This window comes from Orcinus orca, chromosome 3 (assembly GCF_937001465.1).
Source record: "Orcinus orca chromosome 3, mOrcOrc1.1, whole genome shotgun sequence".
Taxonomy (NCBI): domain Eukaryota; kingdom Metazoa; phylum Chordata; class Mammalia; order Artiodactyla; family Delphinidae; genus Orcinus; species Orcinus orca.
The window spans coordinates 102927967-102943418 of record NC_064561.1 but is presented as its reverse complement, the minus strand read 5'-3'; the positions used below and the strand labels follow the sequence as shown (position 1 = coordinate 102943418).

At 35.8% G+C, this 15452-nt stretch overlaps 1 protein-coding gene and 1 non-coding gene across 2 annotated transcripts; one reads left to right on the top strand and one right to left on the bottom strand.

Annotated features, from left to right (window-relative positions):
• Window positions 1-3900: 3900 nt before the first annotated feature.
• On the bottom strand, window positions 3901-4299 carry LOC101273572 (ubiquinol-cytochrome-c reductase complex assembly factor 2-like). Its single transcript, XM_033408465.2, has one exon. The coding sequence runs from the start codon at window positions 4297-4299 to the stop codon at window positions 3937-3939; it is 363 nt and encodes a 120-aa protein (XP_033264356.1). The 3' UTR covers window positions 3901-3936.
• A 7381-nt stretch (window positions 4300-11680) lies between these two features.
• On the top strand, window positions 11681-11786 carry LOC117197245 (U6 spliceosomal RNA). Its single transcript, XR_004477773.1, has one exon. It is a non-coding gene; the product is annotated as a U6 spliceosomal RNA (small nuclear RNA).
• The last annotated feature ends 3666 nt before the right edge of the window (window positions 11787-15452 follow it).

Genomic DNA, 15452 nt, shown 5'->3' with positions numbered 1-15452 from the left:
TCTCCATGACACTTCCTATTCCTAATTCTCTACTTCCTTCTTCTGCTTAAAACAAATATTACAATTGTTTTATTTATATATTTTACTTATTTTGTCTCTTATCTTTCTCCTCAACTAGAATGTGAGCTCTACTAGGGCAGAGATGTCTGTTGGTTCAGTGCTGCTTCCCCAGTGTCTAGAATGGAACTTGCCCATAGAAATCCGCATTAAAAATTACTTAGGGTTTCCCTGGTGGCGCAGTGGTTGAAAGTCCGCCTGCCGAAGAAGGGAACACGGGTTCATGCCCCGGTCCGGGAAGATCCCACATGCCGCGGAGCGGCTGGGCCCGTGAGCCATGGCCGCTGAGCCTGCGCGTCCAGAGCCTGTGCTCCGCCATGGGAGAGGCCACAACAGTGAGAGGCCCGTGTACCGCAAAAAAAAAAAAAAAAAAAAAAATTATTTGGATTCATGGAGCTCTTGAGAAGATAAAAAGACATGGTGCAAGTAAGGTGCTTGCCACTGAACCTGGTACAGACTACAGACTAAATAGATGGTACACATTGTCTTGTATTATTTTATATAACTTCATTCAGAGAACACTTACCACCCCCATGAAACTCAAGTACTCATCATTCTCTTGGAGGGTATTATTAGTTATTTAGTTGTTATTAGAGAAATTACTAGGTTTTAGTCATAGACTATATATAAATATATATATATATAAAAATATCTACAGATATTAGACATGACATCATATTTTTACAAGAAAATATATTTTGAGTAACTTACCATAACTATGAGGTTATGACTTACATAACACATGACAATAAGTTTCAGTGGCATTTGCCTAACTATAACTCAATCATAATATTCATAATCAAGTCAGAATCATTGTAGATAAGTATAGCTTTAATGAATGCAGTTAATTAACCTTAATTTACAAATGAGTGCATTTAAATAATTTTGAACTTTCACCTAGTAGAGAAAAGCAACACATTATTCTCTATCAATTTTAAATAAAGTATCAGCTCCTTATACAGTTAATTCATCCACTTTTTCTTGGTGTTGGAGTATAAAATAAAATGCGTATACTTATCTAATGTGACATAAATAATAGGAGTGACATCTATGATGATTAGTCATATGATTGCCTATGCCTCTTAAAATTATGAAATTGTAGCTTCCAGTAAGAAAACATTTCATGCATTAAAAGCATCACCAACCAAAATATAAATCATGAGTTGTGGTACACCTTGAATGGAAAATGTGTATAGTATTTACATGGAGGTAATGCATGGTAGTTTCTAGTATCTGGTTTATATCAGGGACAATATTATGAAACAACTAGACAATTTTTGGTGAAATAAAAAAAGCTTTAAATAAAAAGTTTAAAGTGCTAATAGCCTTGTCTTTTTAATTTACCAAGAATGTGTATTCATAATTCAGAATGCTTCTTTTTTTTTTTTTTACGTCTTTATTGGAGTATAATTGCTTTACAATGGTGTGTTAGTTTCTGCTTTATAACAAAGTGAATCAGTTATACATATACATATGTTCCCATATCTCTTCCCTCTTGCGTCTCCCTCCCTCCCACCCTCGCTATCCCACCCCTCCAGGCGGTCACAAAGCACCGAGCTGATCTCCCTGTGCTATGCGGCTGCTTCCCACTAGCTATCTACCTTACGTTTGTTAGTGTATATATGTCCATGCCTCTCTCTCGCTTTGTCACAGCTCACCCTTCCCCCTCCCCATATCCTCAAGTCCATTCTCTAGTAGGTCTGTGTCTTTATTCCTGTCTTACCCCTAGGTTCTTCATGACATTTTTTTTTTCTTAATTCCATATGTATGTGTTAGCATACAGTATTTGTCTTTCTCTTTCTGACTTACCTCACTCTGTATGACAGACTCTAGGTCTATCCACCTCATTACAAATAGCTCAATTTCGTTTCTTTTTATGGCTGAGTAATATTCCATTGTATATATGTGCCACATCTTCTTTATCCATTCAACTGATGATGGACATTTAGGTTGTTTCCATCTCTGGGCTATTGTAAATAGAGCTGCAATGAACATTTTGGTACATGACTCTTTTTGAATTATGGTTTTCTCAGGGTATATGCCCAGTAGTGGGATTGCTGGGTCATATGGTAGTTCTATTTGTAGTTTTTTAAGGAACCTCCATACTGTTCTCCACAGTGGCTGTATCAATTCACATTCCCACCAGCAGTGCAAGAGTGTTCCCTTTTCTCCACATCCTCTCCAGCATTTATTGTTTCTAGATTTTTTGATGATGGCCATTCTGACTGGTATGAGATGATATCTCATTGTAGTTTTGATTTGCATTTCTCTAATGATTAATGATGTTGAGCATTCTTTCATGTGTTTGTTGGCAGTCTGTATATCTTCTTTGTAGAAATGTCTATTTAGGTCTTCTGCCCATTTTTGGATTGGGTTGTTTGTTTTTTTGTTATTGAGCTGCATGAGCTGCTTGTAAATTTTGGAGATTAATCCTTTGTCGGTTGCTTCATTTGCAAATATTTTCTCCCATTCTGAGGGTTGTCTTTTGGTCTTGTTTATGGTTTCCTTTGCTGTGCAAAAGCTTTGAAGTTTCATTAGGTCCCATTTGTTTATTATTGTTTTTATTTCCATTTCTCTAGGAGGTTCTCTTTTAACCCTGGAAGTATGACTTTGAGTAAATCACCTCACCTCTCCAAGCTTAATTTTTCTCTTACTTAAAAGAGAAATAATATTATAATACACATAATCTTTATATATATAACATTATCCACATAAACCTTTTTAAAAATAAGTATTTAATAAATAATACTACTAGTAGTGGTTATAATCATAATAATAGTATTCGCAACAGGGGAAAGACTAGCCTTACTCTGATACTAAAGATACTAAAGAACTATCCTTGATAGTTCTTTTCCTCACATTTATGAGTCTTACACCTCTTGAAGGGGAGAATTACACGGTGAGAAAGATATCCCCTTGTCCCCAGGTTGGGTCAGTCTTCTCTGTAGATCCCCCAGGAAGCAGCATTGCACCAACCCTGTGGCTTCCCAAATACAAACCTGGCATGAAATCTATTCCGTTTGTCCCAAATTAGATTACTATCATGATGTCTATAAACTAATGAACATGTAATCTATGTATAAGGAAAAGGAGGTGAATGTGACACCCATCTTGCTATTACTCTGCACACGGTAATACCTGATGTCTCTAAATCTTGGTCATTTTATATATATCGTTTGGGTGGCACTATCCCATTGACCAATCTAGTCTGTAATTAAAAGCACCTATACAAGGAGGTAACAGTTTGCTGTCCTACGTGGAAAACAAAGTTTAAAATCTGACATTATGCCCTTCTTTAACTGCTGGGTGAGGAAGTTTCCACTCTAGGTATTCAAACAGGCCAGTTTCCAATTTAAATAGGGCTGAAAAACAAACTCATGGTGAGAAAAAGTACCTCTTATATAAGAAAATTCAGACTGTGACTTTATTTTACTGTTCCATTTTTTTAAACATATTTATTGGAGTATAATTGCTTTACAATGGTGTGTTAGTTTCTGCTTTATAACAAAGTGAATCAGCTATACAAATACATATATCCCCATATCTCCTCCCTCTTGCGTCTCCCTCCCATCATTTTAAAACATATTCCAAAAATAATTATTTCAACACTCAGTATCATTATATATAGGTATATGAGAATGGATACATGTGTATGTATGGCTGAGTCACTTTTCTGTGCACCTGACACTATCACATTCTTAATCAGCTATACTCCAGTATAAAATAAAAAGGTTAAAAGAATTATTATAGGTATATGAACTTTTTTTTTTTTTTTTTGATGGAGAAATCAGGGCATTTTACTGATGATGACAATGTATACTACTTCACGCTTAGGTAATGCGGTCACGATAAGGCCCTAGCCCAGGCCTTATGATTCTCCTAAGGATCCTTGGGGGCAAACTTCTCCTGCAGTTCCTTCCACACGCCTTTATTCATCTCCTTAAACTCTTCCAAGGTATCTGTGGACAGGACCAGTTTGTATTCTTCCAGGGACAGGCCACTGAAGCTTGTGTCTCTGGGGCGAGGGTACTTGTGTTTGTAGTAGTTTGAATGGAGAAGTACTAAGCTCTCGTACAACTGATCACAGGCCTCAGGCTCTGCAATCTGGGTGTTCTCTCCCTCCCGAAAGGCGTGCGCTACCCGCTCCCACTGATAAGCGCCCAAGTCCCGGCCTCGTTTGGTCTTGTCCACTGGCCATTCCTCACAGAGTTTGAGAAAATTCTGGTAGCAGCTGGCCGCCATTTGGGGGCCTGAACTTTATTTTTAAATTTTTTTTGGAGGGGTACGCGGACCTCTCACTGTTTTGGCCTCTCCCGTTGTGGAGCACAGGCTCTGGACGCGCAGGCTCAGCGGCCATGGCTCACGGTCCCAGCCGCTCCCCGGCATGTGGGATACTCCCAGACCGGGGCACGAACCTGTGTCCCCTGCATCGGCAGGCGAACTCTCAACCACTGCGGCACCAGGGAAACCCCTGAACTTTATTTTTTAAAGTGCTTTCAAATCAAGTTATCAATTCCCCAGAGACATAGAACACATTTAATTAACAGATATGTTTTATAAATGACGGCACAGAAGAATGTGAAAATACTGAAGAAAGGAGAGACAGTCAGAAAGCTGGATTGGAGCAGATGCAAGAACAGATTTTGTTTTTGGACCACCAGGGATCTCTTCCAGATACCCAGTATCCCTTCGTGGATATCTGGCAGTCCTCAGCCATACTAAAATCTACCATCTTCAGTTACTATTCTTATCTAGGGTATGATAGTTGATAAAGCTATTAAAAAGTCAGATTTAGAGTGGACCACAACAATGAATTTTAACTCATAATTCTGCTAAAAAGTCTCCAAACCATCCACATTTTTCTTAAATTTGTAGTTATATTATATATATATCTATATCTATAGATATAGATATAGATTTTTTTTTTTTGCGGTATGCGGGTCTCTCACTGTTGTGGTCTCTCCTGTTGCGGAGCACAGGCTCCGGACGCGCAGGCTCAGTGGCCATGGCTCATGGGCCCAGCCACTCCGTGGCATGTGGGATCTTCCCGGACCGAGGCACGAACCCATGTTCCCTGCATTGGCAAGCGGACTCTCAACCTCTGCGCCACCAGGGAAGCCCTATTTCTATATTTTAAACCATTCATAACTTGCAGATATAGAGAGTCTATACCAAAAACTCAGCAAAGTTTTTGGGTGAAATAGATCATAGTGAGCCGTCACGTCAAAGTCAGTTTTACATTTTAGATTTAAATTGGCTTGAGAAATAGATATGCCAGTTATTATGGGGAGAGTCAAAAAGTATATGCTAAGGTTTCATTGAACAATATAAACCTTTTCCCCACATACTGAAAAATTTCTGATACATAAAATGATTTTGATTTTAAGATTGTAAAAATATAAATGTTTTCACTTGATCATTTTAAGTACATTGCTTTATGAACATTTTTAAATAGGCTGTACTATTTAATTTTCCTCTTAGTATATTTATCAAAATATTTTTATTTTGGCTTTGTTTTAATTAATATTTGCTTCTTAAGTAAATAAAATGCCATTTGATGTGTTCACTTTCAAAATGATGAACAATGTTTTTTTTTAATTAAACAACTTAAAACTCACTCCTACAACTATATTTATCTTTCATCCATTCTTTCTAAATGATGTGTAATTCTCCTTCCTGTGCATTTATTTCACGTCATCTATCCACTCTCCATGTGACAGACACTTAATCTGACTCCAGCTTACCAGGTGAGCTGATAGTAGGGTGAGGCAAGTGAGGCAGATGGGGCACAACACTTAAGGAGGCACTTACTCTCACGGTGAGTGTGCTATCCTGTACTCATGTTTTACATGACCTTTAGAGTGAGTGCCTCCTTAAAATCTGCACCTGAGTTGTCTCACTTACCTCAACTTAGTCCTCAACCAAGAACAAACACAATATTTCTTAGTCCACAACCAAGACAACCTTTTACATGTCCCTTTTTGACTTTATATGAGGATAGATTTGGATTATATACCTGGTAAAAGAACAGATTTATCACAGGGTATGTGTCTACAAACTGACTCACTGGTACTAGATTACTTTCCAAATGTCCACAACAATCTACACTCCATTAGATGTGCGTGAAGTTTCCTATTACATTATTGCGTTCTTAGTATTATTTAGTGTGCTAATGGCTCTAAAGTGATATTCTTGCTTTAATTTACATATTTATGATCACTAATGATTCTATGACTTCCCCTTATGCATGATTGGTAGCTTTTTGGTTTTAATTTTTTGAAAATTCCATCTCATATCTTTCACACTTAATTGTATCAGAATTGCTCTTTACAGAAGAATTTCCCATACTCTAGGTATTGATTCTTAGTTGATTTTAAGTGTCAGAAATGTATGCCCCCAATCTATTATCTGTTTATTAACTTGATACATGGTGCCTTTCATTAAAATTTTTCTTGATATAGTCAGATTTATTAATTTTCTTTCTTTTGGTTTGTACTTTTACGTTTTTTTTTAAGAAGTTCTACTACCCTAGATAGTCTTCTAGATTTTCTTCTATTAACTTTATACTTTTACCTTTCAACTTTAGGTCTTTCATCTCTGTAGAGGCCACCATCATATGTGGTGTTAGCTAATGTGAATGAATGGATTCTGATCCCTCCTATTCTATTTTCTCCCGATGATACAATTACATATCAAAGAGGCTGTAAGAACTGCCTCTAGAGGAGGACTATACACCTCTACCCCCATTGACTCTGGTGTTGCTCACATGAGTAAAGCAATATGGGCAGACATGAAATGGTGGAATGTCAAGCAGAGACTTTGAAAGGCATCAGGTATTTCCATTGGCTCCTCTTGCCTTCCTGCTATCCACCATGAAAAGAGCACGCCCCCAATGACTGCAATGCCTTTCACCTCCGTTTCAGAATGAGAGATACATGGAACAACCCCAAATCCAAGCCTAGCTGATCTCAGCCAACCCACAGATTATCGAGTCCATGGGCAAGAAATATGAGTGCTGCAATGGAATCTAACTAACAGATACACGAATCCCTTTTTACTTTCCTTCATGTAGATAGCCATTTTTCTGTCAAGATGACATGAAAAAGTGTAATAATTTAAAAGGTTTCCAAAAGATCTAAATAGCTATCTTATATAAAAGGATATAAAACTCCTCTATTCATATTAAAGAACAATTTCCCAGAGGTCAAACTAATCATGAGCATCTTAAGAGGAAGTAGAGTTTACATTCACTGCTAAAGCACACTGCTACATTTTTCTAACAGGAGAGTATTTTGAGGATGTCAATACGTGCGCAGTTCTCAACAAAGTGTACAACTGGGGTGTTGAGATCATAACAGTGAAATGTGTACTTTGGAGGTTCATCTAAAAAAACTGAAGTTAGACTGACTAACTGACAAATTTAAGTTGATTCTTTAGAGTGACAAATAATCTCTCTAATTATAGGACCTATCTGTGTCTAGTCATTTTTCCTGAATATTGTCCCAAAACTTCCAGCAATATAGGTGGCCAAACCGTGATTGACGGCCACAACTTTGACACTTAGAAGTGCTTTATTCACTACTCAGCTTCTTTATTATTTTAGTCATTTACTTTACTCAATGATTTGGGCTACCCTATTTATTAGTCTTAGAAACATACACAGGTACTGTTGTAGTCTATTGAGGGAGGTGATATTATAAAATAATTCCACAGACAATTTTTTTCTTTCTTTTCTTTCTTGTATATCTTACTTTTTTCCACTTTTTTCCCTTATCTTCTAAAACTCTATTTTCTTAGCTATTTAGGTCATAGCTCTGAAAATTAATTACTGCTTATATAAGATATTGCACGGATAAAAAGACACCTAAGTGAAAATGATCCTGTTGCTCTCATCCTAAACCATACGCCACAGGGAGTCAAAAAATTGTAATAAGTATCTAATATATATTCCATCATATTTGCATAATATTTCTTAATTTCATTTTAATAAAGTCATTATCAATGAGGAAGAATAATTCTATTACATCTCCCAATAGGCCCATAGAATACTATCATAATAATAATGATAAATATCATTTAGTGGACAGTATGTGCCAGGATACTATACTAAATGTAGCTGTCATGATCAGGTAAGTTCTGCTGTAGTAACAAACAAATCCGGGAATATCAGGTACTTACTACTATAAAAATTTATTTCTCATTTAGGAAAAATTCAATGCAGCTGAAATATGCCTCCATTTCCTGATGGCTGCCTTCCATGGTTTCTAGGATTGCCAAGGCAGGGCGAGAGAGAGATGCAACAGAGGAAGAAACACACTAACTCATAACTGCCGCAGACTAGAAATGACACATCAGTTCATCTTGCAGTCCCGCAGTCCCACACAGACTCTGAATTAGGCTTGTGAATGTGGTCATCCTGTCTGCCCAGAAAGTGAAAATAGTCAGTTGAACAATTAGAACTGTGTTCACTAAATGGATAAACTATGTTATCCATTTAAATCCATTCATAGTCCTATGAACCTACTCTCAGGACTACTAATTACAAGCAATCTCACACTTTTATTCCAAAATCAGGACCACTTTCTCCACCTGTCACCAGCTGAACAATCATGGGATTATGGGCAAGGTTTTAAAATGTAATGCATTCCCAGAAACAGATTAGCTCACTGGCCACCATTATGTGACCCAAGGACATTTAACCCCACTCCAGTATTTGCTATCAGACAAGGACTTCAGGAAACCCCTTTCCTTGGTGGAGGGCCACCACACCCAGAAATAGAAAGGTTTGGTGTTCACAGGTTCATTAGCCCTAACCATCCAGTGGAAATTGGAATAAATGGAAAGGTCCTAGCAGTCAGTATTACAATAATAATTTTAAACTGTAACATGAGGAATTTGTAAAGATGAAAATTTGGAAAGGGAAATGAGAAGACAAGAACAAGCAAAGAGACAAGAATGAGCAGTGATAGCAAGAAAAAAAAAGTCAAGAGACTCATTGAATTGAAAAAGAGCACAGCCTCTCACAATCTCTAAAAGTACAGAAGTTTGAAGACTTTTCACTCTCATTTTTCTTTCTCTCTTCCTGTCTTTTATCTTGCTTTGTTTTTGTTTTGTTTGTTTTTTTTCTCTTCTCTGGCATTGGTCTTATTCACAATTATACAGAAGTATCTTTGAAAAATTCTCTTGCTTTTAAAAAGCTTAAAAGGATAAATTCAGCCATCCAATTTAGGGAATTTGCCAGATTAATCTTGTTAGGAGGGTAAAAAAATAATGGTAAATAAAAGAAACAAGTTTAAAAATTCAAGTCTCTCCCTAATTCTTGCTTTCTCCCTCATTCCTCCACCCTGACCTCCTTTCTTTCAGACACTCTCCTTTTGTCACCTCCATTAAAGGAGCTGAAGGAATATCAGTCAATGACCTTCCCTCAGTGTGAGGGACAAAACTACAAAATCAGGCCTTTAATCTGAACCTCAGAAGAATGCGGGGGTTAGACAGGCATGTGCCAAGCTGCTGCACCCTGCGTCCTGACACACCTACATATCCCGCTATTTTTAGTAACAACATCAAAAGTAATTTCAGCAGTTGATAAAACCAAATGACTTCTTACAACATTACCATTAGAGTATTTTATGTACCATAAAATAGGCACTAATTACTACAGGAAGTCAGGACAGCTTTATATTTTTCTCTCTCAATGACACAAAACATTGTAAGCACTATAGTTAGTATCATTTTGTCATGAGTTCTTTTTAGATTTAAATATAGACCATTCCCAAGCTCATTTTTCAAAGCTTATGTTTGAAAAATCATGAATGACATATTTACACTATAAGTATTTCTTAAAAATAGACACAGGGAGTTTATTTTGGTCCCAAAACAAAAATGTTCACTTATGCTAAACAAGCACCAGAGAGAGTTTCATATCCAAGCCTCCAATTTTCTACTTGATTCCTTGTCAGCAACAATGAAGTTTTCCAGCAAATGGAAAGGATTTAAACATGGCAAATTCCAAGGGTAAGTCTACAAAAATTGTCTTCGTAGTGCAGGCACTAAACCTAGATAGCAGAGGAGAGAGTTTTATTTTATTGGATTATTACAAATTCATAGCCTTGAGATCACGGTACTTCTGGGATAGAATAAGATCAAGTTTAAATGTCTTAGTGTCCTTTTCTATACTGTAGTTTACAAATTCTATAATGTCCTTCACACAGAATACTTTTAAGGAGAGATCAAAAAGTAAATAAATGAGCACCACATGCATTACATAAAAATTAACATTGGCTGCAAAGTACGTTAAATCATGGGCTGAATACAATTATACTTTGAATACAGTGTGTTGTTTCTTCCAGTTTATTCCTATTCTAGGCAATTTCAAATCCATTTTTTTATTTCAAAGCCAAGTTACAATTTGCCAAGTTATTATATTTTTATCACACAGCAATGTTACCAGTGGGTATTCAATGTGTACTAGTACAACAATAACAATAATTGTATGTTGCATTTGTGTAGAAGTTGAACAAATGTAACACAATTGCAAGTGAAAATATATTCTCATATATTTCTAATATAAAGAAATATAACTCTGAGCTTAGAGTAACTAGGTACTCAATATCATATAATTAGTAATGACTGACACAGAGACTTGACACAATTTTCTCACTCAAAGTCCAGGAATAAGAGAAAAAATTTATAAAGTAAAGTAAAAGAGCCTTGGTATTAAAGTTTTAACCATTAGTTATAATAAATAGTAATGTAAGATATGGTTTTGTAAATATAATTTATGCTACACAACTATAGTAGTCTTGAAAAGAAATGAAGGAGTACAGGAAATTCTTACATGTTTGTCTCGTTAGAAAGAATCTACATGTTGAGATTTCAAAATTTTTATCTCAGATCCTTTCCTTTAGTATTCCTTAAGGAAGTAAGATAGTGAAAAATAAGGAATATCATGCATTCATTCAATGCCAACTATGTGCCAGGCACTGTGCTCTTTGATTGGAACTCAAATGTGAAATGCATTCTCCTTACCTTTAAGGAGAGTGTTTTGGGAATAAGCAGAAAAATATACATACAATTCCAATTCAACATGATTATTATGAAACTTGTATGTAAGAAACGTACAAGAGCCTAAATACTTCTGTCTTAAAGCTTCTACTTGTCCTATCTCACAACAGCTTATTTACAATGTATTGCTTTTGAAGATGTCAAGATTACAACAAAGGATATAACTTTCCTATGAATTATTTGTCATTTTGCAAACCAGGCGTGAGTTTTAAACAAGGGGAAAAGCCAAAAAGAAAGTGACTGTATATTATTCTGTGAAATTATATTGCCAATCTCTTCTATCTGGCCTGGAATTAAATAAAATAGAAGAATTAGCAAAGATTATACATTAAGTTTTGTTGGTCATGCACTCTACAAAACTACCTGGCAAAATGGGTATGTAAAGATAAGATCCAGCTTATAGTCCATATGTAGAACTACACACCTTGGCATTGGGCCTTGTCCATAGGTTTTTGTCTAATTCAGGTAAAGGTTATTTATGGGCTAATGACAGCCCTGAGTTTTAGGGCCTCTGTTGCTGGGCATGCCATCAGAAGTCTGCCCCTGTTAAAGATCCCCAGAGCTCGTTTTGGCACCACATATACTAAAATTGAGACAATACACAGAGAACAGCATGGCCCCTGTGCAAAGATGACATGCAAATTTGTGAGGCATTTCATATTTTTCCATCTCATGTCCATGGATCGGAAGAATTAATATTGTTAAAATGACCATACTACCCAAAACCATCTACAGATTCAATGCAATCCCCATCAAAATACCAAAGGTATTGTTCACAGAAATAGAAGAAACAATTCTAAACTGTGTGCAACTAAAAAAGACCCTGAATAGCCAAAGTAATTCTGAGAAAGAATAACAAAGACAGAGCCATTACACTTCCTGATTTCAAACTGTACTACAAAGCTATAGTAATAAAAAACAGTATGGTACTGGCACACAAATAGACACATAGAGCAATGAAACAGAATAGACAGCCCAGAATTAAATCATGGCATACATGGTCAACTAATATTTGACAAGGAAGCAAAGAAAGGATAGAGGAGAAAGGATAGTCTTTTCAACAAATGCTTCTGGAAAAACTAAAAAAACACATACAAACTATGAAACTGGACCCCTATCTCACACTACTCACAAAATCTAACTTTATATGGATCAAAGACTTTAACATAAGAACTGATACCATAGAAGAAAGTGTAGGGAAGAAAATGTAGGGAAGAAGCCTATTGATCTTGGTCTTGGCAATGATTTTTTTAGACGTGATGCCAAAAGCACACACAAAAAAAGCAAAAATCAACAAATGGCACTACATCAAGCTCAAAAGCTTCTGCACAGAAAAAAAAAACTAATTAACAAAATGAAAAGACAGTCTATAGAATAGGAAAAAAATTTTGCAAACCAAATATTGGATAAGGAGTTAATATCCAAAATATGAAGAACTCATACAACTTAATAACAAACACACAATCCAATTCAAAATGGGCAGAAGAACTAAATAGACATTTTTCCAAAGAGGACATCAAAATGGCCAAGAAGAACATGAAAAGATGCTCAACATCACTAATCATCTGGAAAATGCAAATCAAAACCACGAGATATCACCTCACACCTGTAGAATGGCTATCATCAAGACGACAAGAGACAACAGGTGCTAGCAAGGATGTGGTGAAACAGGAACCCTCGTACACTGGTGGTAGGAATGTAAATTGGTTCAACCACTATAAACAATATGGAGGTTCCTCAAAAATTAAAAGTCATCTACCACAGGATCAAGCAATTTTGGCTATATACTGAAAGGAAATAAAAACACAATTGTGACAAGATATATGCACTCCCATGTTTACTGAAGCAGTTTTCACAATATGATGACCAAAAAATTGGAAACAACCCAAATGCCCATCAATAGATGAATGAATAAATAAGATGTGATACATATACACAATGGAATATTATTCAGCCATGAGGATATCCTGCCATTTTAGACAAGATGGATAGACCTTGAGCACATTATGCTAAGTGAGGTTAAGTCAGAGAATGACAAGTACTGTATGATATCACTTATATGTGGAATCTAAAAACAATTTAACCTTTAAAAAACAGAGAGTAAAATGGTAGCTACTAGGGGATGGGGTGGGTAGGGAGGATAAGATTGATAATTCAAGGGTACAAACTTGATACGGGGAGTAAATAAGCAACAGAAATCTAATGCACAGTATAATTAATATAGACAATAATATTGCACTATAATTATATAATTTGATAAATATTGCTACATTAGCAATCACATTACAGTGTATAAAAGTATCAAAGTAACATGCTGTACACCTTAAATTTACATGTCAAATTTATTCAACTAAAAAAACACATATAATAATGGAACAGAATTGACGGCCCAGAAATAAACACCACATTGTATATGGCCAATTAACTTCTGACAAAAGCGCCAAGAATATACAATGGAGAAAAGATAGTCTCTTCAATAAATGGTATTGGGAAAACTGGTCTCTTATCTTACACCATACAGAAAAATCATCTCAAAATGGATTAAAGACTTTACATGTCAATGTCTACTTAGACAATATCACACCATTTCAGGCAAACTATAAGAATCTTGAATAGTGTAATTCTATTTATACCCCCAGACTTTATATTATTGTTGTAATATAGTTCACATCTAAATACATCATAAACCCGAAAATACAGTGTTATAATTTTTATTTAATTTTAAAAAAAGATCCCCCAAATTAGGCCAAGCATTCTAAAGAATTCATCCACACTCAGTTCATGAGGGTCACAACCCCAGTAATTGAGTTCAGAATTTCCTTGGAGGATTTATCTGTCCATTTCACACTTCTCTTTGAGAGGATGTGAAATGGCCCAGATCCTACTGGTCTGTAATGGAAATCATCATGCTTAACAAATATAACACAGGACATTTAAATGTTAATTACTAAAAAAAAAAAAAAGTTCCATATGTCAAAGTAACCCCAATTATTTCCCCTTAAGTTTTACTTTAACCTTGGGGAATTTCATACATTGTTAAATATTATCTCCCAAACAGTGAATCCTAGAATCCCCTTCCCCATAATTTTATACTCTATCCCAACTTTTTCCCAAAATACTTTTGCCTGATTCCCTTGGTAATGATTAGACATATTGGGAGGCTTTAAAAATTAAGTGCAGATAATAGAATTGTTAAACAAACAATGGCTTGTTTTAAAACTGTCCTTCTGCCCAGAGTATAAAGCCCCCATGTTCTATCATGCACAGCCTTAAGAAAGTCAAATACTGGACTCAAAGACAGGCAGGAGCAATATATTTTTTTCAATCTGTCTCCTAGAGTAATGGAAATAAAAATGAAAATAAACAAATGGGACCTAATTAAACTCAAAACCTTTTGCACAGCAAAGGAAACCATAAACAAAGTGAAAAGACAACCCACAGAATGGGAGAAAATATTTGCAAACGATGCAACTGGCAAGGGATTAGTCTCCAAAATTTATAAACAGCTCATGCAGCTCAATATCAAAAAAACAAAAAACCCAATCCAAAAATGGGCAGAAGACCTAAATAGACACTTCTCCAAAGAAGACATACAGATGGCCAAGGGGCACATGAAAAGATACTCAACATCGCTAATAGAGAAATGTAAATCAAAACTAAAATGACATTATCACCTCACACCAGACAGAATGGCCATCATCAAAGTCTACAAACAATAAATGCTGGAGAGGGTGTGGAGAGAAAGGAACCATCCTACACTGTTGATGGGAATGTAAACTGGTACAACCACTATGGAGAACAGTATGGAGGTTCCTTAAAACTAAAAATAGAACTACCATATGATCCATCAATCTCACTCCTGGGCATATATCTGGAGAAAACCATAATTTGAAAAGATACATGCACCGCAGTGTTCATTGCAGCACTATTTACAATAGCCAAGATATGGAAGCAACCTAAATGTCCATCGACAGAAAAATGGATAAAGATGTGGAATATTAGCCATTGAAAAGAATGAAAAAATACCATTTGCAGCAACATGAATGGACATGGAGATTCTCATACCAAGTGAAGTAAGTCAGACAGAGAAAGACAAATATCATATGATATCGCTTATACATGGAATCTAAAATAATTGATACAAATGAACTTATTTACAAAACAGAAACAGATTCACAGACTTAGAAAACAAACTTATGGTTACCAAAGGGGAAAGGCAGGGGTAAGGGATAAATTGGGAGTTTGGGATTGACATACACAACACTACTATATTTAAAATAGATAACCAACAAGGACCTACTGTATAACACAGGGAACTCTGCTCAATATTC